Below are 24122 nucleotides of genomic sequence, written 5' to 3' on the forward strand. Positions count from 1 at the left end.
ACACACACAAGGTGCAGCTCTTTCCATTATAATTTTTCACTTTTGGCTCCATACCTGTCTTTGGCTAAAAATACAGATCAAAATACTAATGGGGATATTTATTAAGACCGGCATGTTTTTTGAGGCAGGCTTAAAAAGTTCCTGCAGTGCTGATGCTCCCCGGATTCATGTAGAGAGGCAATGCCTCTACATCAATCCCATGCGCACCAGTGTGTGCATGTATTGAAGCCTATGCCTAGGAAAAACTTTAAATTCGGCGGATGCAGAGGTAGCAACCCCAATTCTCCCCCCTCCCTGCCTCACTGACACAACGGGTGTAGAGGGCCAGATGCTAAAATTTATCGGCAAAATAGGCATATGCGAATAAATTTATCCGCATTTGCCCCTCTGCACCAGAAAATGCTGCTGCACACATTAAGAAATGTTTCCCAATGTGTGTATATGTGAACATACCCTAATGCTGTGCGCCGCACTTCCTCCAATGCAGATAGGCTTGCATGTAAAAGACTTGCATGTAAAATGCAGATGTTAAGTACAGTATGTCTGCCGCTATGTGTTCAGACCAGATAACTGACAATGATGACATGAATGCATTGGGTAGTTGAGTAGTGCTCATACTTATCAGAAGAAAGCATGGAATGGGATGAATAGGATAACATACTATAAAATGTACAGGTCCGTGGTCATATAACAGCAAAAGCAAAGGGGCTTAAATGCATGAATTGCGTTTAGAGTCCCATTACCATTATCACATTACCATGCCTGGATTACTTATCATTGTTACATATTTGTATAATTTATTTATTTATACCATCATTGCATAAATCCTGTGAGCACACTGGCGTAGGTTTCAGGGCTGGCGTAGGTTCATGATTTTTCAGTGAGAAAAATTATAAATACAGCGAAATCACGAAACCAAAGTCTGCTTCCCCCCTTTCCTCTCACTTCCAGCCACTCTGGTGCAGCGGGCGTAAAAGGGACAGATGCAACAATGTATTTGCAAAACGGGTGTTTGCAAATAAATTTATTCACATTTGCCTGTTTTACGCTAGAAAATAGAACTTATTGCCTTGATAAATCCCCCCCCCTCCCCAAAGATAGCATGAAAAAAAAAAGGCTAGAATATCAAGCATTACATTAACATAATTATTTTAATTGCATAAACCTTTAAAATCTACTTAATAGCTGGACAAAAATCCTATACAAAAAGGCCACCACTATTATTTCAAAATACTGATAACTTTATTTATATCACATATAAAATCACAAAATGGAGTAAAATTATGCGCACAAGAGGTACTGTAAAATTACACAAGAATAATAAGACAAAATGTTGAATCTGTATAAAGGAATAGGTATATTATCTACCACTCCTCTGTGATCAAGCGGAACGCGAAACGTGCGTTAGAGGTGGTAGCACACAGCTTATATCAGGTACTGTTTTCAGGTCTTTGGGATTGAACTTTCTATGTGACTCGGAACTGTCTATTCACTATGGCACTTTTGTTCATCCGGGACTGGTGCAATGGCAGGTATATAGCTTAGTCTGTGCAGGAACATTCCAGCCCAGGCTATTCTGTAAGGACTGAGAGGGATTCACCTACCATCTCCAGTGGTAGATAATATACCTATTCCTTTATACAGATTCAACATTTTGTCTTATTATTCTTGTGTAATATTACAGTACCTCTTGTGCGCATAATTTTAATTCATTTTGTGATTTTATATGTGATATAAATAAAGTTATCAGTATTTTGAAATAATAGTGGTGGCCTTTTTGTATAGGATTTTTGTGTAAGGACCTGGGTCAGGTCTGGTGGTCTTTGTAGGAGATACTTAATAGCTGGGCCTAATAAGTAAATGTTAACGTAAACTCACCTGAATGGATAGTTGTAGATGTCTGCTCCTGGGGAGAAGAAATCGGAGGAGCTGATGATATTGTTATAAAATGAGGTGTTTCTAGACTGGTACTGTGTGTTGATGATGGGTAGTGAATAGCTGTAGTTGATGGAGAGTGAGTAGTTGTAGTTGCAGTTGTTGATGGAGAGTGAGTTGTGGATGGGAAGTGAGTAGTTGTAACTGAAGTTGTGGAAGGGGCGGGAGTTGTAGATGGGGAACGAGTTGTTGATGGAGAGTGAGTAGTTGTGGTTGCAGTTGTTGATGGAGAGTGAGTTGTAGTTGGGGAGTGAGTAGTTGTAACTGAAGTTGTGGGTGGGGATTGAGTTGTTGATGGGGAATGAGTTGTCGATGGAGAGTGAGTAGTTGCAGTTGTTGATGGAGAGTGAGTTGTGGATGGGGAGTGAGTTGTGGATGGGGAGTGAGTAGTTGTAACTGAAGTTGTGGAAGGGGCGGGAGTTGTAGATGGGGAATGAGTTGTTGATGGAGAGTGAGTAGTTGTGGTTGCAGTTGTTGATGGAGAGTGAGTTGTAGTTGGGGAGTGAGTAGTTGTAACTGAAGTTGTGGGTGGGGATTGAGTTGTTGATGGGGAATGAGTTGTCGATGGAAAGTGAGTAGTTGCAGTTGTTGATGGAGAGTGAGTTGTGGATGGGGAGTGAGTTGTGGATGGGGAGTGAGTAGTTGTAACTGAAGTTGTGGAAGGGGAGGGAGTTGTAGATGGGGAATGAGTTGTTGATGGAGAGTGAGTAGTTGTTGTTGCAGTTGTTGATGGAGAGTGAGTTGTGGTTGGGGAGTGAGTAGTTGTAACTGAAGTTGTGGGTGGGGATTGAGTTGTTGATGGGGAATGAGTTGTTGATGGAGAGTGAGTAGTTGTAGTTGCAGTTGTTGATGGAGAGTGAGTTGTGGATGGGGAGTGAGTTGTGGATGGGGAGTGAGTAGTTGTAACTGAAGTTGTGGAAGGGGAGGGAGTTGTAGATGGGGAATGAGTTGTTGATGGAAAGTGAGTAGTTGTTGCAGTTGTTGATGGAGAGTGAGTTGTGGATGGGGAGTGAGTTGTGGATGGGGAGTGAGTAGTTGTAACTGAAGTTGTGGAAGGGGAGGGAGTTGTAGATGGGGAATGAGTTGTTGATGGAGAGTGAGTAGTTGTTGTTGCAGTTGTTGATGGAGAGTGAGTTGTGGATGGGGAGTGAGTAGTTGTAACTGAAGTTGTGGGTGGGGATTGAGTTGTTGATGGGGAATGAGTTGTTGATGGAGAGTGAGTAGTTGTAGTTGCAGTTGTTGATGGAGAGTGAGTTGTGGATGGGGAGTGAGTTGTGGATGGGGAGTGAGTAGTTGTAACTGAAGTTGTGGAAGGGGCGGGAGTTGTAGATGGGGAATGAGTTGTTGATGGAGAGTGAGTAGTTGTGGTTGCAGTTGTTGATGGAGAGTGAGTTGTAGTTGGGGAGTGAGTAGTTGTAACTGAAGTTGTGGGTGGGGATTGAGTTGTTGATGGGGAATGAGTTGTCGATGGAAAGTGAGTAGTTGCAGTTGTTGATGGAGAGTGAGTTGTGGATGGGGAGTGAGTTGTGGATGGGGAGTGAGTAGTTGTAACTGAAGTTGTGGAAGGGGAGGGAGTTGTAGATGGGGAATGAGTTGTTGATGGAGAGTGAGTAGTTGTTGTTGCAGTTGTTGATGGAGAGTGAGTTGTGGTTGGGGAGTGAGTAGTTGTAACTGAAGTTGTGGGTGGGGATTGAGTTGTTGATGGGGAATGAGTTGTTGATGGAGAGTGAGTAGTTGTAGTTGTTGATGGAGAGTGAGTTGTGGATGGGGAGTGAGTTGTGGATGGGGAGTGAGTAGTTGTAACTGAAGTTGTGGAAGGGGAGGGAGTTGTAGATGGGGAATGAGTTGTTGATGGAAAGTGAGTAGTTGTTGCAGTTGTTGATGGAGAGTGAGTTGTGGATGGGGAGTGAGTTGGGGATGGGGAGTGAGTAGTTGTAACTGAAGTTGTGGAAGGGGAGGGAGTTGAAGATGGGAAATGAGTTGTTGATGGAGAGTGAGTAGTTGTTGTTGCAGTTGTTGATGGAGAGTGAGTTGTGGATGGGGAGTGAGTAGTTGTAACTGAAGTTGTGGGTGGGGATTGAGTTGTTGATGGGGAATGAGTTGTTGATGGAGAGTGAGTAGTTGTAGTTGCAGTTGTTGATGGAGAGTGAGTTGTGGATGGGGAGTGAGTTGTGGATGGGGAGTGAGTAGTTGTAACTGAAGTTGTGGAAGGGGAGGGAGTTGTAGATGGGGAATGAGTTGTTGATGGAGAGTGAGTAGTTGTTGTTGCAGTTGTTGATGGAGAGTGAGTTGTGGATGGGGAGTGAGTAGTTGTAACTGAAGTTGTGGAAGGGGCGGGAGTTGTAGTTGGGGAATGAGTTGTTGATGGAGAGTGAGTAGTTGTGGTTGCAGTTGTTGATGGAGAGTGAGTTGTGGATGGGGAGTGAGTTGTGGATGGGGAGTGAGTAGTTGTAACTGAAGTTGTGGAAGGGGAGGGAGTTGTAGATGGGGAATGAGTTGTTGATGGAGAGTGAGTAGTTGTTGTTGCAGTTGTTGATGGAGAGTGAGTTGTGGTTGGGGAGTGAGTAGTTGTAACTGAAGTTGTGGGTGGGGATTGAGTTGTTGATGGGGAATGAGTTGTTGATGGAGAGTGAGTAGTTGTAGTTGTTGATGGAGAGTGAGTTGTGGATGGGGAGTGAGTTGTGGATGGGGAGTGAGTAGTTGTAACTGAAGTTGTGGAAGGGGAGGGAGTTGTAGATGGGGAATGAGTTGTTGATGGAAAGTGAGTAGTTGTTGCAGTTGTTGATGGAGAGTGAGTTGTGGATGGGGAGTGAGTTGTGGATGGGGAGTGAGTAGTTGTAACTGAAGTTGTAGGTGGGGATTGAGTTGTTGATGGGGAATGAGTTGTTGATGGAGAGTGAGTAGTTGTAGTTGCAGTTGTTGATGGAGAGTGAGTTGTGGATGGGGAGTGAGTTGTGGATGGGGAGTGAGTAGTTGTAACTGAAGTTGTGGAAGAGGAGGGAGTTGTAGATGGGGAATGAGTTGTTGATGGAGAGTGAGTAGTTGTTGTTGCAGTTGTTGATGGAGAGTGAGTTGTGGTTGGGGAGGGAGTAGTTGTAACTGAAGTTGTGGGTGGGGATTGAGTTGTTGATGGGGAATGAGTTGTTGATGGAGAGTGAGTAGTTGTAGTTGCAGTTGTTGATGGAGAGTGAGTTGTGGATGGGGAGTGAGTTGTGGATGGGGAGTGAGTAGTTGTAACTGAAGTTGTGGAAGGGGAGGGAGTTGTAGATGGGGAATGAGTTGTTGATGGAGAGTGAGTAGTTGTTGTTGCAGTTGTTGATGGAGAGTGAGTTGTGGATGGGGAGTGAGTAGTTGTAACTGAAGTTGTGGAAGGGGCGGGAGTTGTAGTTGGGGAATGAGTTGTTGATGGATGGTGAATAGTTGTGGTTGCAGTTGTTGATGGAGAGTGAGTTGTGGTTGGGGAGTGAGTAGTTGTAACTGAAGTTGTGGGTGGGGATTGAGTTGTTGATGGAGAGTGAGTAGTTGTAGTTGCAGTTGTGGATGGGGAGTGAGTTGTGGATGGGAAGTGAGTTGTGGATGGGGAGTGAGTAGTTGTAACTGAAGTTGTGGAAGGGGAGGGAGTTGTAGATGGGGAATGAGTTCTTGATGGAGAGTGAGTAGTTGTTGTTGCAGTTGTTGATGGAGAGTGAGTTGTGGTTGGGGAGTGAGTAGTTGTAACTGAAGTTGTGGGTGGGGATTGAGTTGTTGATGGGGAATGAGTTGTTGATGGAGAGTGAGTAGTTGTAGTTGCAGTTGTTGATGGAGAGTGAGTTGTGGATGGGGAGTGAGTAGTTGTAACTGAAGTTGTGGAAGGGGAGGGAGTTGTAGATGGGGAATGAGTTGTTGATGGAGAGTGAGTAGTTGTTGCAGTTGTTGATGGAGAGTGAGTTGTGGATGGGGAGTGAGTAGTTGTAACTGAAGTTGTGGAAGGGGCGGGAGTTGTAGATGGGGAACGAGTTGTTGATGGAAAGTGAGTAGTTGTGGTTGCAGTTGTTGATGGAGAGTGAGTTGTGGTTGGGAAATGAGTAGTTGTAACTGAAGTTGTGGGTGGGGATTGAGTTGTTGATGGGGAATGAATTGTTGATGGAGAGTGAGTAGTTGTAGTTGCAGTTGTTGATGGAGAGTGAGTTGTGGATGGGGAGTGAGTTGTGGATGGGGAGTGAGTAGTTGTAGTTGCAGTTGTTGATGGATGGTGAGTTGTGGATGGGGAGTGAGTAGTTGTAACTGAAGTTGTGGGAGGGGAGGGAGTTGTAGATGGGGAATGGGTTGTTGATGGATAGTGAGTTGTGGATTGAGAGTGAGTCGTTGTTACTGAAGTTGTGGGTGGGGAGTGAGTTGTAGATGAGGAATGAGTTGTTGATGGAGAATGAGTTGTTGTAGTTGCAGTTGTTGATGGAGAGTGAGTTGGGGATGGGGAGTGAGTAGTTGTAAATGAACTTGTGGGAGGGGAGGGAGTTGTAGATGGGGAATGAGTTGTAGTTGCAGTTGTTGATGGAGAGTGAGTTGTGGATGGGGAGTGAGTAGTTGTAAGTGAAGTTGTGGGAGGGGAGGGAGTTGTAGATGGGGAATGAGTTGTTGATGGAGAGTGAGTAGTTGTAGTTTTTGATGGAGAGTGAGTTGTGGATGGGGAGTGAGTAGTTGGAACTGAAGTTGTGGAATGGGAGGGAGTTGTAGATGGGGAATGAGTTGATGGAGAGTGAGTAGTTGTAGTTGCAGTTGTTGATGGAGAGTGAGTTGTGGATGGGGAGTGAGTAGTTGTAGTTGCAGTTGATGGATGGTAAGTTGTGGATGGAGAGTGAGTAGTTGTTACTGAAGTTGTGGGTGGGGAGTGAGTAGTTGTAACTGAAGTTGTGGAAGGGGAATGAGTTGTTGATGGAGAGTAAGTAGTTGTTGTTTTAGTTGTTGGAGAGTGAGTTGTGGGTGGGGAGGGAGTTGTAGATGGGGAATGAGTTGTTGATGGAGAGTGAGTAGTTGTAGTTGCTGTTGTTGATGGAGAGTGAGTTGTGGATGGGGATTGAGTAGTTGTAGTTGCAGTTGTTGATGGAGAGTGAGTTGTGGATTGGGAGTGAGTAGTTGTAACTGAAGTTGTGGGAAGGGAGGGAGTTGTAGATGGGGAATGAGTTGTTGATGGAGAGTGAGTAGTTGTAGTTACAGTTGTTGATGGAGAGTGAGTTGAGGATGGGGAGTGAGTAGTTGTAACTGAAGTTGTGGGTGGGGAGTGAGTTGTAGATGGGGAATGAGTTGTTGATGGAGAGTGAGTAGTTGTAGTTGCAGATGTTGATGGAGAGTGAGTTGAGGATGGGGAGTGAGTAGTTGTAACTGAAGTTGTGGGTGGGGAGTGAGTTGTAGATGGGGAATGAGTTGTTGATGGAGAGTGGGTAGTTGTAGTTGCAGTTGTTGATGGAGAGTGAGTTGTGGATGGGGAGTGAGTAGTTGTAGTTGCAGTTGTTGATGGATGGTGAGTTGTGGATGGAGAGTGAGTAGTTGTTACTGAAGTTGTGGGTGGGGAGTGAGTTGTAGATGGGGAATTAGTTGTTGATGGAGAGTGAGTAGTTGTACTTGCAGTTGTTGATGGAGAGTGAGTTGTTGATGGGGAGTGAGTAGTTGTAACTGAAGTTGTGGGTGGGGAGTGAGTTGTAGATGGGGAATGAGTTGTTGATGGAGAGTGAGTAGTTGTAGTTGCAGTTGTTGATGGAGAGTGAGTTGTGAATGGGGAGTGAGTAGTTGTAGTTGCAGTTGATGGATGGTAAGTTGTGGATGGAGAGTGAGTAGTTGTTACTGAAGTTGTGGGTGGGGAGTGAGTAGTTGTAACTGAAGTTGTGGAAGGGGAATGAGTTGTTGATGGAGAGTGAGTAGTTGTTGTTTTAGTTGTTGATGGAGAGTGAGTTGTGGATGGGGAGTGAGTTGTGGATGGGGAGTGAGTAGTTGTAACTGAAGTTGTGGGAGGGGAGGGAGTTGTAGATGGGGAATGAGTTGGTGATGGAGAGTGAGTAGTTGTAGTTGCAGTTGTTGATGAAGAGTGAGTTGTGGATGGGGATTGAGTAGTTGTAACTGAAGTTGTGGGAGGGGAGGGAGTTGTAGATGGGGAATGAGTTGTTGATAGATGGTGAGTTGTGGATTGGGAGTGAGTAGTTGTAACTGAAGTTGTGGGTGGGGAGTGAGTTGTAGATGGGGAATGAGTTGTTGATGGAGAGTGAGTAGTTGTAGTTGCAGTTGTTGATGGAGAGTGAGTTGTGGATGGGGAGTGAGTAGTTGTAACTGAAGTTGTGGGAGAGGAGGGAGTTGTAGATGGGGAATGAGTTGTTGATGGAGAGTGAGTAGTTGTAGTTGCAGTTGTTGATGGAGAGTGAGTTGTGGATGGGGAGTGAGTAGTTGTAGTTGCAGTTGTTGATGGATGGTGAGTTGTGGATGGAGAGTAAGTAGTTGTTACTGAAGTTGTGGGTGGGGAGTGAGTTGTAGATGGGGAATGAGTTGTTGATGGAGAGTGAGTAGTTGTAGTTGCAGTTGTTGATGGAGAGTGAGTTGTTGATGGGGAGTGAGTAGTTGTAACTGAAGTTGTGGGTGGGGAGTGAGTTGTTGATGGGGATTGAGTTGTTGATGGAGAGTGAGTAGTTGTAGTTGCAGTTGTTGATGGAGAGTGAGTTGTGGATGGGGAGTGAGTTGGTGTAACTGAAGTTGTGGGAGAGGAGGGAGTTGTAGATGGGGAATGAGTTGTTGATGGAGAGTGAGTAGTTGTAGTTGCAGTTGTTGATGGAGAGTGAGTTGTGGATGGGGAGTGAGTAGTTATAGTTGCAGTTGTTGATGGATGGTGAGTTGTGGATGGAGAGTGAGTAGTTGTTACTGAAGTTGTGGGTGGGGAGTGAGTTGTAGATGGGGAATGAGTTGTTGATGGAGAGTGAGTAGTTGTAGTTGCAGTTGTTGATGGAGAGTGAGTTGTAGATGGGGAATGAGTTGTTGATGGAGAGTGAGTAGTTTTAGTTGCAGTTGTTGATGGAGAGTGAGTTGTGGATGGGGAGTGAGTAGTTGTAAGTGAAGTTGTGGGTGGGGAGTGAGTTGTAGATGGGGAATGAGTTGTTGATGGAGAGTGAGTAGTTGTAGTTGCAGTTGTTGATGGAGAGTTAGTTGTGGATGGGGAGTGAGTAGTTGTAGGTGAAGTTGTGGGAGGGGAGGGAGTTGTAGATGAGGAATGAGTTGTTGATGGAGAGTGAGTAGTTGTAGTTGCAGTTGTTGATGGAGAGTGAGTTGTGGATGTGGAGTGAGTAGTTGTAACTGAAGTTGTGGGAGTAGAGGGAGTTGTAGATGGGGAATGAGTTGTTAATGGAGAGTGAGTAGTTGTAGTTGCAGTTGTTGATGGAGAGTGAGTTGTGGATGGGGAGTGAGAAGTTGTAGTTGCAGTTGTTGATGGAGATTGAGTTGTGGATGGGGAGTGAGTAGTTGTAACTGAAGTTGTGGGAGGGGAGGGAGGTGTAGATGGGGAATGAGTTGTTGATGGATGGTGAGTTGTTGATGGAGAGTGAGTAGTTGTTACTGAAGTTGTGGGTGGGGATTGAGTTGTAGATGGGGAATGAGTTGTTGATGGAGAGTGAGTAGTTGTAGTTGCAGTTGTTGATGGAGAGAGAGTTGTGGATGGAGAGTGAGTAGTTGTAGTTGCAGTTGTTGATGGAGAGTGAGTTGTGGATAGGGAATGAGTAGTTGTAACTGAAGTTGTGGGTGGGGATTGAGTTGTAGATGAGGAATGAGTTGTTGATGGAGAGTGAGTAGTTGTAGTTGCAGTTGTTGATGAAGAGTGAGTTGTGGATGGGGAGTGAGTAGTTGTAGTTGCAGTTGTTGATGGATGGTGAGTTGTGGATTGAGAGTGAGCAGTTGTTACTGAAGTTGTGGGTGGGGAGTGAGTTGTAGATGGAGAATGAGTTGTTGATGGAGAGTGAGTAGTTGTAGTTGCAGTTGTTGATGGAGAGTGAGTTGTGGATGGGGAGTGAGTTGTTGTAACTGAAGTTGTGGGAGGGGAGGGAGGTGTAGATGGGGAATGAGTTGTTGATGGATGGTGAGTTGTTGATGGAGAGTGAGTAGTTGTTACTGAAGTTGTGGGAGGGGATTGAGTTGTAGATGGGGAATGAGTTGTTGATGGAGAGTGAGTAGTTGTAGTTGCAGATGTTGATGGAGAGTGAGTTGTGGATGGGGAGTGAGTAGTTGTAACTGAAGTTGTGGGAGGGGAGGAAGTTGTTGATTGAGAGTGAGTAGTTGTAGTTGCAGTTGTTGATGGAGAGTGAGTTGTGGATGGGGAATGAGTAGTTGTAACTGAAGTTGTGGGTGGGGAGTGAGTTGTAGATGAGGAATAAGTTGTTGATGGAGAGTGAGTAGTTGTAGTTGGAGTTGTTGATGGAGAGTGAGTTGTGGATGGGGAGTGAGTAGTTGTAGTTGCAGTTGTTGATGGATGGTGAGTTGTGGATGGAGAGTGAGTAGTTTTTACTGAAGTTGTGGTTGAGGAAGGAGTTGTAGATGAAGAATGAGTTGTTGATGGAGAGTGAGTAGTTGTAGTGTCAGTTGTTGATGGAGAGTGAGTTGTGGATGGGGAGTGAGTTGTTGTAACTGAAGTTGTGGGAGGGGAGGGAGTTGTAGATGGGGAATGAGTTGTTGATGGAGAGTGAGTAGTTGTAGTTGCAGTTGTTGATGGAGAGTTAGTTGTGGATAGGGAGTGAGTTGTTGTAACTGAAGTGGGAGGGGAGGGAGTTGTAGATGGGGAATGAGTTGTTGTTGGAGAGTGAGTAGTTGTAGTTGCAGTTGTTGATGGAGAGTGAATTGTGGATGGGGAGTGAGTAGTTGTAACTGAAGTTGTGGGAGGGGAGGGAGTTGTAGATGAGGAATGAGTTGTTGATGAAGAGTGAGTAGTTGTAGTTGCAGTTGTTGATGGAGAGTGAGTTGTGGATGGGGAGTGAGTAGTTGTAGTTGCAGTTGTTGATGGAGAGTGAGTTGTGGATGGGGAGTGAGTAGTTGTAGTTGCAGTTGTTGATGGATGGTGAGTTGTGGATGGGGAGTGAGTATTTTTCACTGAAGTTGTGGGAGGGGAGGGAGTCGTAGATGGGGAATGAGTTGTTGATGGAGAGTGAGTAATTGTAGTTGCAGTTGTTGATGGAGAGTGAGTTGTGGATGGGGAGTTAGTAGTTGTAGTTGCAGTTGTTGATGGATGGTGAGTTGTGGATGGAGAGTGAGTAGTTGTTACTGAAGTTGTGGGAGGGGAGGGAGTTGTAGATCGGGAATGAGTCGTTGATGGAGAGTGAGTTGTTGTAGTTGCAGTTGTTGATGGAGAGTGAGTTGTGGATGTGGAGTGAGTAGTTGTAGTTGCAGTTGTTGATGGAGATTGAGTTGTGGATGGGGAGTGAGTAGTTGTAACTGAAGTTGTGGGAGGGGAGGGAGTTGTAAATGGGGAATGAGTTGATGATGGATGGTGAGTTGTGGATGGAGAGTGAGTAGTTGTTACTGAAGTTGTGGGTGGGGAGTGAGTTGTAGATGGGGAATGAGTTGTTGATGGAGAGTGAGTAGTTGTAGTTGCAGTTGTTGATGTAGAGTGAGTTGTGGATGGGGAGTGAGTAGTTGTAACTGAAGTTGTGGGTGGGTAGTGAGTTGTAGATGGGGAATGAGTTGTTGATGGAGAGTGATTAGTTGCAGTTGTTGATGGAGAGTGAGTTGTGGATGGGGAGTGAGTAGTTGTAACTGAAGTTGTGGGAGGGGAGGGAGTTGTAGATGGGGAATGAGTTGTTGATGGAGAGTGAGTAGTTGTAGTTGCAGTTGTTGATTGAGAGTGAGTTGTGGATGGGGAGTGAGTACTTGTAACTGAAGTTGTGGGAGGGGAGGGAGTTGTAGATGGGGAATGAGTTGTTGATGGATGGTGAGTTGTGGATGGAGAGTGAGTAGTTTTTACTGAAGTTGTGGATGGGGAGTGAGTTGAAGATGGGGAATGAGTTGTTGATGGAGAGTGAGTAGTTGTAGTTGCAGTTGTTGATGGAGAGTGAGTTGTGGATGGGGAGTGAGTATTTTTCACTGAAGTTGTGGGAGGGGAAGGAGTTGTAAATGGGGAATGAGTTGTTGATGGAGAGTGAGTAGTTGTAGTTGCAGTTGTTGATGGAGAGTGAGTTGTGGATGGGGAGTGAGTAGTTGTAACTGAGGTTGTGGGTGGGGAGTGAGTTGTAGATGGGGAATGAGTTGTTGATGGAGAGTGAGTAGTTGTAGTTGCAGTTGTTGATGGAGAGTGAGTTGTGGATGGGGAGTGAGTAGTTGTAACTGAAGTTGTGGGAGGGGAGGGAGTTGTAGATGGGGAATGAGTTGTTGATGGATGGTGAGTTGTGGATGGAGAGTGAGTAGTTGTTACTGAAGTTGTGGGTGGGGAGTGAGTTGTAGATGGGGAATGAGTTGTTGGTGGAGAGTGAGTAGTTGTGGTTTCAGTTGTTGATGGAGAGTGAGTTGTGGATGGAGAGTGAGTAGTTGTAGTTGCAGTTGTTGATGGAGAGTGAGTTGTGGATGGGGAGTGAGTAGTTGTAGTTGCAGTTGTTGATGGAGAGTGAGTTGTGGATGGGTAGTGAGTAGTTGTAACTGAAGTTGTGGGAGGGGAGGGAGTTGTCGATGGGGAATGAGTTGATGATGGATGGTTAGTTGTGGATGGGGAGTGAGTAGTTGTTACTGAAGTTGTAGGTGGGGAGTGAGTTGTAGATGGGGAATGAGTTGTTGATGGAGAGTGAGTAATTGTAGTTGCAGTTGTTGATGGGGAGTGAGTTGTTGATGGGGAGTGAGTAGTTGTCACTGAAGTTGTGGGTGGGGAGTGAGTTGTAGATGGGGAATGAGTTGTTGATGGAGAGTGGGTAGTTGTAGTTGCAGTTGTTGATGGAGGGTGAGTAGTTGTAATTGAAGTTATGGGTCGGGAATGAGTTGTTGATGGAGAATGGGTTGTGGATGGAGAGTGAGTAGTTGTAACTGAAGTTGTGGGTGGTGAGTGAGTTGTAGATGAGGAATGAGTTGTTGATGGAGAGTGGGTAGTTGTAGTTGCAGTTGTTGATGGAGAGTGAGTTGTGGATAGGAAGTGAGTAGTTGTAACTGAAGTTATAGGTGGGGAGTGAGTTGTAGATGGAGAGTGAGTAGTTGTGGGTGGGGAACGAGTTGTTGACGGAGAATGAGTTGTTGATGGAGAGTGAGTAATTGTAGTTGCAGTTGTTGATGGGGATTGAGTTGTTGATGGGGAGTGAGTAGTTGTCACTGAAGTTGTGGGTGGGGAGTGAGTTGTTGATGGAGAGTGAGTTGTGGATGGGGAGTGAGAAGTTGTCGCTGAAGTTGTGGATGGAGAGTGAGTAGTTGTGGGTGGGGAATGAGTTGTTGACGGAGAATGAGTTGTTGATGGAGAGTGAGTAATTGTAGTTGCAGTTGATGGGGAGTGAGTTGTTGATGGGGAGTGTGTAGTTGTCACTGAAGTTGTGGGTGGGGAGTGAGTTGTAGATGGGGAATGAGTTGTTGATGGAGAGTGAGTAGTGGATGGGGAGTGAGAAGTTGTCGCTGAAGTTGTGGATGGGGAATGAGTTGTGGATGGAGAGTGAGTTGATGATGAGGGTTGAGTGTCTGTTGTTAAATTTGTAGATGGGGACAGAGTTGTTGATTGGGAGTGAGTTGTTGATGTTGTTGGGGATGAATGTGTTGTTGATGATGACTGTGTAGTCATTCTGGAAGTTGTTTTTGATGACTCAGTAGTTAAAGTTATCGGAGCCGTAGAGGAGGTGTGTGCCACCAAAGTTGTTTCCTTTTTGGTTGATGTCTCTTGTGTTGCTAGAAAAAAAGGTAATTGTGATATGTTTAGTTATGCAGTTCCTTATGTATGTTTATAAATTAGTATTAGGCTATGTTAAAACACAGTATTTTTGATCAGTATTTTGGTCAGTATTTTGAAACCAAAACCAGAAGTGGATTGAAAACACAGAAAGACTATAGGGGACATGTATCATGTATAGGGGCATTTGTGTGATGTGCACAGACCTTCGTCAGATTTACTAAACAGTGTAGCTCGGTGTATGTGTTAATATGATAGTTTGTGCCTGTTTTTTTACTTTTTGACTCTTGTGGGTGTGGTTATTCTTAAGAATTTTCATGATTTATCATGTGCGCATTTTGGAATATTCACATATTTTTTCCCATCTGTACTCCAGTCTTAGGGTAGCAGAATTTTCTTAACCAAGGTCAATTCTTGAATACCTGCAGTAAAATGTGCAGCGCCAGGGATGCTATGGCAGGTGATTTATAAATCAACATGTGAATATTCATAAATACTTAACTAGGCTCCAAACATATAAGCCAGTGCACAGTGATAAAATTATTTGCAAAAAAAGGTGCAAATGATAAATATCCCCCTATGTTCATACACTGTTGAAATTCAGTGGATGGCTGCCATTTAATGAGAAGCGGTGTACCTGTGGTACATTTGCTTTAAAAAACCTTTTAAAAATAATAAACAAATTTGGTATTGTTGTGTGCAGGTTTATCCAATATATATCCGTATATATAATATTATATATATATATTTATATGTATGTATGTATGTATGTATGTATGGAGATTTATCAAACTGGTGTAGAGTACAATTATCTTAGTTGCCCCTAGCAACCTATCAGATTCCACTTTTCATTTTTCAAAGAATCTATGAGGAATGAAAAGTGGACTGTGATTGGTTGCTAGGGGCAACTAAGACAATTCTACTGTACACCAGTTTGATAAATCTCCCCCAGAGTCTCGTTGCCTCCCTAGGTAACCCCTTCATGACTGTAGGTCATTGATGCACGGATGTCCAGGTCACGGATGTCCAGGTCACAATGAAGCTTTTATTTTTCCACCTTCAGGGCTGTCATTCTTTTTAGGAAAGGAGTTATTTTAAACTTTTATTGGGATTTATTTTATAAAGGTTTTTTAAAAATATTTTTTACATTTTGTTTCTTTTACACTTTTTTCTAACCTTTTTTTTTACCGTTCAATATGCAATCACTAGACTGAATATACTGATCAATGCTATGCCTTTGCATAGCATTGATCAGTACTATTGGTGATCTTCTCATAGAGCCTGCCTGAGCTGATGGCTGATCCAACAGGACAGAGTTAAGGAGAATTCCTCCCCCGGTCAGTGCACGCTGCCATGTTGCAGGGGTGCCAATCAGTGAGTGACAGGTACTTAGGCTTAAGTGCCATGATCGCTATGCATCACAGTGTTTAAGTGGTTAAATGACCACTGAGTGACCACTGCTGTCTGCCATTGACTCCGGGCACGGCAGGAACATATATAGCCGTATTGTGGACGTGAAGGGGTTAAAGCCTTTGAGAAGATTTAACTTGAATACTGTTCCAATTGAATGGCTTAGTTCTTCTTCACCTTTTAATCTTTAGCCTGTGTGATGCAGGTTTAGTCACTCTGTGTCACTCCTATATTCCATTATATATATCGTTTCCCTCGTAGGGTCCTTTTAGAAAAAAAGATTTCTCAGCCGTAAGGGCTGTAGACGAGAGCAAGTCAATGAGATTGGTGGCTTGTTTGCTGTGCCCTTACACGGAATGAGGAATTGAGCAGATGGGCTGCATGAACGATCCTTGTATTGCTCACCCAGCCTTGGAAACTGACAGCACAGCTATGTATATATCAGTGCTATCAGTTGCGAGATCACAAGCAGCAGTCTACACTTGCCAGCCACGCTGCTTCTTTTTTGGTATCTGTCTCTCCATTCCTTGTGCTGGCTGTATCTTCAGGCCCCGCCTCCACTGCCTGTCAATCATTCCAGAGGAATCGGTGGCCTAAAGTTATAGCAGCTGCTTGGGATTTGTAAACTGACAGCATTGATATCTACATATCTGTTCTGTCAGTTTCCCTTTAGCCCTTTATTTAATGGGTCAGACGTTACATGGTAGCTACCTGCAGGAAACACTGGAGTGTCAGCTCTCTTACATCTGGAGGGGAGACAATTTCCATACATTTTCCTTATTGTTTAAAGGCCCCTTTACACTGACCGATTATGCGTTCCTAGGATTGCTAAATTCTTATCATCTGCTCAGGTAATGAGACCAAAGATCAGCTGATAAATGAGCATACGCTCACGTCAGCTTATTGGATCTTTAGGCTGCCCATTTGATCATGCCTTGTTAAGGCTCTGTAAATGAGTGCAGATTGACCATCAGACCATCTAGAAGGGCTCTAACTTAGAGAAATCCCTAAGTCAGCTTCACAGTGCCCATCACGTTTGCCTTCCCAGGTGTGTCGGAGAAATTTTTTAAAAGGACTATCTTTGAAAAATTGCCATTTTAACATTTACTTTCCCTTTTTTTTTTTTTTTTATAACATCTAAGGACTAGATGATGGTTTTTCTCAATGTGGTGTTAATGTTTTATAATTATGAAGCTTGAAATTATACTTTTGTTTGATGCTCCCCTGCCTACACCTACCCATCTACCCCACCTCTTCTCCATTCCCTGCCCCCTTGATTACCACTATGTTGTTTTGTCTATTGAAAATTTTATTAAAACACTTGGGGGGGGGGGCACAAATAATACAAATCCTACAAGTAGTAGATCAACCATGTGCGTTATAAAATATGTATTATATATGTATTATAAAACATACTTGTTTTTTTCAGCATATGCACCTATAAAAGCTTACGATGCATATGGCCAATATTTGCCAAAAGAATATTATTTGGCATTTGCAAGTGTGTCTTGATGTCTGCTGTGTTTTTCTATATGGAAGGATAATATAGTAGTAATGAAAATGAATGAGGTATGTCACTGTATACCTTCAATGAAAGGGAAAAAAAATAATTTAAAGAGCCTTTAAGTTAAATAGTAGGTTATTGTGGCATATGATATAAATAAATAAAAAATATGGTACTTACTTGAAATGTGAACTGTAGATGAAGCTGTGGAAGTGAATAAGTAGATTGTAAAACCATGTCATTCAATGAATAGCGGCCGCCGAAAACTGACATGTCAGTAGTTTGCGGTGTCGCTAGGGATCCCAGCCGGAGTGTATACTATTTGTATGCACTCCGCCGAGATCCCATAGGCAGCAATGGCACGTATGTTTTCGTAAGAATCACGGCCGTTTTACGAAAATATACGTTGTGTGAACATACCCCATGGCTATGGTCACACAAGGTTTTTTCAGCTTCATTTAAAATTACGTCCGTCATTTTTAGTCTAAAATAAAGGACGCTATGTAATGTCTGGCCTCCCCTTAGTGCAATCTCGGCTAGTTTGGGATTACTAATTTGCCTTTGGCTTAATTGAAAAGTCCATTGAATTTAATAGTAAAAAAGGAGAAAGAACGGTAACAATAGAAAAACTGTGTCCGCTGTTTGCAAAAGATATCCAAAAATAATGATCATGATCATTATTTTGACGTCTGCAGTAAAAGCGTCCGTTATTCAATACATTGTGTGCATTAGACGTCTGTCTTTCCATTGACTTCAATGCATTGCCATTGCAGTCAGTAAATCGAGGCAAAAACGGACGTTATTTTAAATTGCAAAATCAGCCGCCTTTTCTTTATTTTTGACATTGTGTGAACATAGCCTATACCTGTATTTGCACTCTAGAATCTTTCTGTTCTATCACAGAACCGTTTCTGTATACCTTTACATTAACTTCTATTAGATTTTCATGCTATCGGTTATGCCTTCTGTTAGCTTGCCGTTGCCTGACCACCTTCTCTCACTCCTGACAATGAGCTTAACGTATACAAAAAAGTTGTCATTATGTAGAAAAATAAAAGTAATTAAGAACACAAACCTGCAATTGTGGTTAATTTTGGCGTGGGCGATGTTACTGATGTTGTTGATTCTGGAGTTGGCACCGATGTTGTTGACTTGGGGATTGTAGTTGGCTCTGGTGTTGTAGATGATGGTGCAGCTGCAAATAAAATAGAAAACAAAGGAAGAATACAGTGGAGGTTATTAATATATATATATTATACTAGTACTACTTTATTTACTACTACAACCACTACTACTACTACTTTGTTCTAAAAAAAAAAAAAGTTGATTAGTGAAATACTGGTTGGTGCGGGAATGCCATGGAATCTTCTGGAATAGTAGTAATTCTTGGACACTCCAAAAGATATGGTCCAATAAGCCAAGGGTGCCTAGGGCACTTAATTATGCACTCCCCCTTCCCACCTATAGGCTGATCAACCAGAGGGAGTTAAAGGTGGAAAAGGCAGGGATGTTATTGTGTCTCCTAAGGCCAGATCTCCTGAGGCCCTGAGGTCAGATCTTGGGGATACAGTGAAGTATTGGTGAGTTTTTCTTAAAATAATTGCATTCTACAAGGTGCTGGGTGCTACAGTATATGAACCGGGCAATTTGAGTATTCTTCATGTTTCACCTGGACAGCTATAAAACTTCATGTCAAAAATACCCAAACATACATCATGTCCCCTGAGTTATAACAAAATAAAAAATACACAACTTACTACATGGGACGCATGTCTTTGTGGCTGGATCATAGTACTTCTCTGGGCCACACTGGTAGCACCCTGTGTAAAAAAAATATAATTTAGAATGATTTTCTCCCATAAGATGTGATGGCAGTAAGGGATATATAATTTGTAATACTTTACTATATGAATGATACATATGCTGTATAGTATGCATTATATCCAATGAATCTATGGGGAAATAGTACCTAGATCAGTTCACTATAAGAGAGTGTTTTATGTTATTATCTTGCCTGAGGAAGGCTCTAATATATTTAAGAGCCGAAACGCGTTGCGTCTGCCAATAAATACCGTTTATTATTTTATATCACCGCTTGGAGTACTCTACTTGGTGGTGTATAGTTCATTGGATTTTCTTACACCTGCGCCAGGCTTGTTTGGAAGGTTCTTCCCTGTCCCAGTTGGCCGCTGCTGGGAACCTGCTATATTGCTATTGTCTCAACCTCCCAGTCTATCCGTGAAGCACCTGGAGCTGGCTGCAGTATATGTTGAGCTTTCGATAGTGTTGTGCCTAAATATGCACAACCCTCACATGTGAGCATTCATTTGTTCACCCACTTTTGAATTCTCTAAGTTGACCTCCAATTACTGCACTAGGTGACCCATTTCTTTCCTTTTGTCTTATGTTATTATGGTTATATTTATATATTCTCTATGCTAGTCACACATTTTAAAACAGTCAAGTAAATGAGAGTCTGAGTGCCCCCATATGCATTAGAAAAAGGATGGTTGAACCTGATGGAGGGGCGGAGGGGCTAATCACTGTCTTACATGTGTAGAGGCTTCCTAACTCTCATCTGACAAATGATGTCTGGGAAAAGAAGGGGCAAGTTGACATTCAACATCTGAAACTAAGTACCTGGAGTTAAGCTACTTCTAACATTGGGGTTTGGCTAAAGTCTATCTCTTAAAACACTTGACTGCTTGGAAATACCAAGCAAAAAATTGTAATAGGAAATCGGTGTGAACATCTGTTGGCCAAACCAGCTTACCAGCTTTCGGTAATAACATGATCTCAAGACACTCTATTACAAAGGGTATAGGTTGTGTTTGGCTATGTGCGGACACCCACTGAGTGTATGTATCCATTAAGCAATATGAACAGACATCCAAGCAATAGATGAGGAAAGGACATTAAATCGATAGAAAGACACTTTGTACAACCCTACTTACCCACTGCTTGAATACATTACCTTCACTGTTTTGATGAGGATAATCATGGGGAGCATATGGACACTGGCAAGGCTGGTAGTGCCATATACACGTTATATTTGGGTTCATTTCAACGCTGTCCCCATTGCTAACATGTGTGTTTTTATAGTCACAGTAAACGGCTGAAGAAGAAAGTAAAAAGTTGGATCAGTGTATTCAGATGATTAGGCACAGAGCATCTTTTAAAATGTCATCTTAGGGTCCTATTAGACTAAGCGATTTTTAACGATTAGCGATAAACGATAAAAGATCGCAAACGATATTGTTTATAGTTAACCTGAAATCGTTCACCATATTACACAGAACGATAGTCGTTAGTCACAATCTCTACAACGATTGTTACTTTGATTGTTTACTCCATCTGATCCCTGCAAAAGAAGGAACGATGTGGAATTACACTGAACAATTAGTGAACGAACGCGGAATTACAGAGAACGTTTGTGGAATTGCAGTAAACGATTAGCAAACAATTAACAATGGTTTTAGGGTCAAATCCACATGAATGATCCAACGACACACAAGCGATTTTTCGATCGTTTCCTGCAATTACACAGAATGATTATGATTAAATTTGAACAATATAACGATTTTCCGCGCGATAATCGTCCGGTGTAATTGGGCCCTTATACTTGTCCAGTTACAAGTTATTTCTTTTAATCTAATTCAGTAGTTATTTACTACTTTTCAAAACTATGAAATCATTTGTGATTTCTTATATTTTGATTATTTTATCTTACGGCTTTATCTGTTTGATTCAGTACAGTTATTTATTTTCTTTAAAAACTGAAATACTCTGTAGCTGTAATTTTTTTTTCTTCATATTTTGCTTTCTGCACCCACCATTGACCACTTTACAATAAAAATTTCCTACTCATTTTATGACCTAGATACCTAAGATACCTAGCAATTAAGTAATTGTGCTTTTACCTCTAAATAAACCAGAAACTCATAGACTGAAAATTCCTGAAGGGGTATTCCAGAGAATATTGTTTCATTCTAACTATGCTTAAGGGTGCAGTTAAATAGAAAAAAACTATACTTACCTCATTGCCCCCAATGCCACTGCTATCTCTATGTCTGTCCCCTACTATGCTGTACTTCCTTGTGTCTCTGTCGCGCAAGGACCTTGCACCTCAGCTGATCAATGTCCTCAGCGGTGTCGCACCTCTAACTCATTGGCTAAGTGGGAAGATTTGACACAGACACAAGGAAGTGCAGGACAGCAAAATCAGTAGGCTTGGGGTACAATAAGCACAGTTACCCCTTTTACATCTTGTCTACAGATAATTGTAAACTTACGGCAGAAATCCGGTCTCCTCCAGTCAACACAAACTCCAGCAGCAAGACATGCTGTAGCATAGGCTTGGACGGCCTGACACAGACATTCACAGTCTCCTCCCGTGTCACATGCACATGCATCGCTCACACACGCCTCATAGTATTTTTCATAATTCACCTAGAAGGCAGAAGATAGTTAACCATCAGACATTGTGCAATGCCCTGGCCCCTAGGAGCCACTCCGCAGTATAGATGGTGCTAACGGGCAGGAACCAGGGCAGCTGTAGGATAATGTGGTCACGGTGTAGGCACGAGGGTGATACAGCTAGAAACCGGGCTCCTGACCATGTGGGAATACTGGGCGTGCGATTCCTCGTTGTCCTTAGTCAGGGCACCAATTATCACACCAATGCCAAGGTTCAGAAACAACGGTAGTTGTATATTTATTGTAACGGTGGTAACTAATAGCAACAGTCTCTCCGGATGCAACCGGGAATAAGGCAATCTTGAATAAAGCAGAGTAATGGGTGATGCTGCAATAGGCTGTGAGAGTAGCATGCTGAATGATGGGAGTAGTAGTGAAACTGAACATGAGATGCTGGGTGGAATGAGACTTGAATGAAATACTTGCTGTTGATGATTTGAGAAGATGATGATGAGAGGAACTGAAGAATGACTGAAGAATCGACACCCAGATGAGAATCTTGAGACTTGAGACAGGAACACAGCCAGTGGACTGGAGCAGCAGAGCACACGCAGGCCTCTCTCTTAGCAGGGAGAGAGGACAAAAACACAACCTATTCCCTTGACTCTGAACTTGTCTCCTGAAGGTGGAGGACAAGACTGAGGTAGCACAGGAAGTCACATGGTAAACCCCAGCCAAAAGCTCGATGACCATTGGAGTTACCATGGAAGCAGGGCACAGTCACGTGACATCCAGCCATTGCATCATCACACCATTAGGCATATACAGAGAAATATACATGAGAAGTACCAGACTTGAACACTAGGGGGCGACATAATACCATTAGGCACTGATACCTGAATATAAATGCAATAAATGAATGGAATAGCAGACCTGAATACTGAGAAGGGTAACACAATACACGCAGTTTGCAGTGGACCATAGCTTTCCAGAACAGAACTGGTTATAATAAAAGTATGAGCATGAGAAGGGCTGTTCTGGGACACTGCAATTGCATATGTTACACTCCTGTCTAGTATACCGTATATACAGAGACAATACAACTGTTTCCACTAATGTCCTAAAATTTTAACACCACAAAATTTTAAACACTTACCAGTTTATTGCAAGCCTGGAAAGGTGCAGACTGAAGGATCTGACAAGTCTTTTCACCCCAGGTCTTTCTTTGTGGATTTTGTCCGCAGGTATCCACAGCAGCATTGACATCCATACAAGTGGGTCTCTCTTTCCATGAGTTAATGAACTCAAACTGAGTGGATGCCACGTATTTGCTTCTTGTTTGAAAATCATCCATCATGTTTCCATTGTAGTTTCCACAAAGACCACATACTGATTCCTGGAGAAGAGGTAAGAAATGCAACTTATACAGAAACAACAAAATATACAGTAGCATTAACAGTTTATTTCTATCAAGTACTGTACAAGGCCAGAAACGTGAAAATACATAAATCATGAGGTTAAAAAGGACATTAATCCATCATGTTTAACATATGATCCAAACTTTCTATTTTGACTCTAAATAGAATGATCAGAAAAAATCTCTAAAACTTCTTTAGTCTTAGTGCCCTGATACTAAAGATCATCTATGATGACCATGAAAGCATATTCTTCAAATCAACTGGTGTCAGAAAGTTATATAGATTTGTAATTTACTACTATTTAAAAATCTCCAACCTGTATGTCCTGCAGGAAGTGGTGTATTCTTTCAAGTCTGACACAATATTCTCTGCTGCCACCTCTGTCCATGTCAGGAACTGTTTAAAACAGGAGAGGGTTCACTACTGCTCTGGACAGTTCCTGACATGGACGTTGTAATTCTGATGGGTTTTTCACATGACAAAACTAAAAAAATGGCCGTTTTTTTGGAATGCAAAACCTGTCAAAAAATAATGGTTTGTTTAATAAATATGTTGGTTATGGTGAGTTTAACCTCTTAAGGACATAGGACGTATGCGTACGTCATATGTCCTCACTTGCACTTCAAAGCGGGGCCGCGCGGCGGCCCCGCTTTGAAGTGCCGCGATCCCGGGTGCCGCGAGTAGCCCGGGACCGCTGCTATTAGCGGGCACGGTCTGATCGCCGTGCCCGCTAATTAGCTAATCGGAGGCAGCTGTCAAAGTTGACAGCTGCCTCCGATTACCGGAGGCAACGTTTCCCTGGGGTCTAGTGGGGGAGATCGCTTCTCCGGGACCTTGTCCCGGAGGAGCGATCTCCGTTACTGATGCCGGCCGGGAACGCGTCCAAGATGGCGCCGTCCTCGGCTCGGCACTCGTTCGTTTTCGGCTGCAGCAGCCGAAAGCAAACGAGTGCCGATCTCATGGATCTCTGCAGCATATCTATGCTGCAGAGATCTCAATGAGAGATCCAAGTGTATATACTAGAAGTCCCCCAGGGGGGCTTCTAGTATATGTGTAAAAAAAAAAAAAAAAGTGTTGTTAATAGTAAAAAGCCCCCTCCCCTAATAAAAGTCTGAATCACCCCCCTTTTCCCAGGTTTTAAATAAAAGTAAACAAATAAATAAATAAATAAACATGTTTGCTATCGCCGCGTGCGTAATCGCCCGAACTATTAATTAATCACATTCCTGATCTCGTACGGTAAACGGCATCAGCGCAAAAAAATCCCAAAGTGCAAAATTGCGCATTTTTGGTCGCATCAAATCCAGAAAAAATGTAATATAAAGCGATCAAAAAGTCGTATATGCGCAATCAAGGTACTGATAAAAAGATCACATCATGCCGCAAAAAATGACACCTCGCACAGCCCCATAGACCAAAGGATAAAAGTGCTATAAGCCTGGGAATGGAGCGATTTTAAGGAACGTATATTGGTTAACAACGGTTTGAATTTTTTACAGGCCATCAGATACAATATAAGTTATACATGTTATATATCGTTTTAATCGTAACGACTTGAGGAACATGCATAACAAGTCAGTTTTACCCCAGGGCG

The 24122-nt window shown here is 42.9% G+C and overlaps 1 protein-coding gene across 2 annotated transcripts in view; it reads right to left on the bottom strand.

The window, feature by feature from the left end:
• The window catches only part of LOC138788101 (mucin-2-like), a 61754-nt gene that overhangs the window by 9369 nt on the left and 28263 nt on the right, over positions 1–24122 (bottom strand). Inside the window, exons 28-35 of one of the 2 annotated variants that reach the window (XM_069965633.1) lie at positions 22267–22506; positions 20987–21143; positions 19669–19809; positions 18452–18514; positions 17770–17889; positions 16875–16898; positions 7152–13779; positions 1879–5630 (exon numbers count right to left, since the gene is read on the bottom strand). In XM_069965633.1, coding sequence (XP_069821734.1) covers positions 1879–5630; positions 7152–13779; positions 16875–16898; positions 17770–17889; positions 18452–18514; positions 19669–19809; positions 20987–21143; positions 22267–22506 — 11125 coding nt within the window. Of the gene's footprint in view, positions 1–1878; positions 13780–16874; positions 16899–17769; positions 17890–18451; positions 18515–19668; positions 19810–20986; positions 21144–22266; positions 22507–24122 lie in introns of both variants that reach the window. The other variant, XM_069965632.1, reaches the window with a different exon arrangement.

The sequence above is a fragment of the Dendropsophus ebraccatus genome, chromosome 4 (genome assembly GCF_027789765.1).
Source record: "Dendropsophus ebraccatus isolate aDenEbr1 chromosome 4, aDenEbr1.pat, whole genome shotgun sequence".
NCBI lineage: Eukaryota > Metazoa > Chordata > Amphibia > Anura > Hylidae > Dendropsophus > Dendropsophus ebraccatus.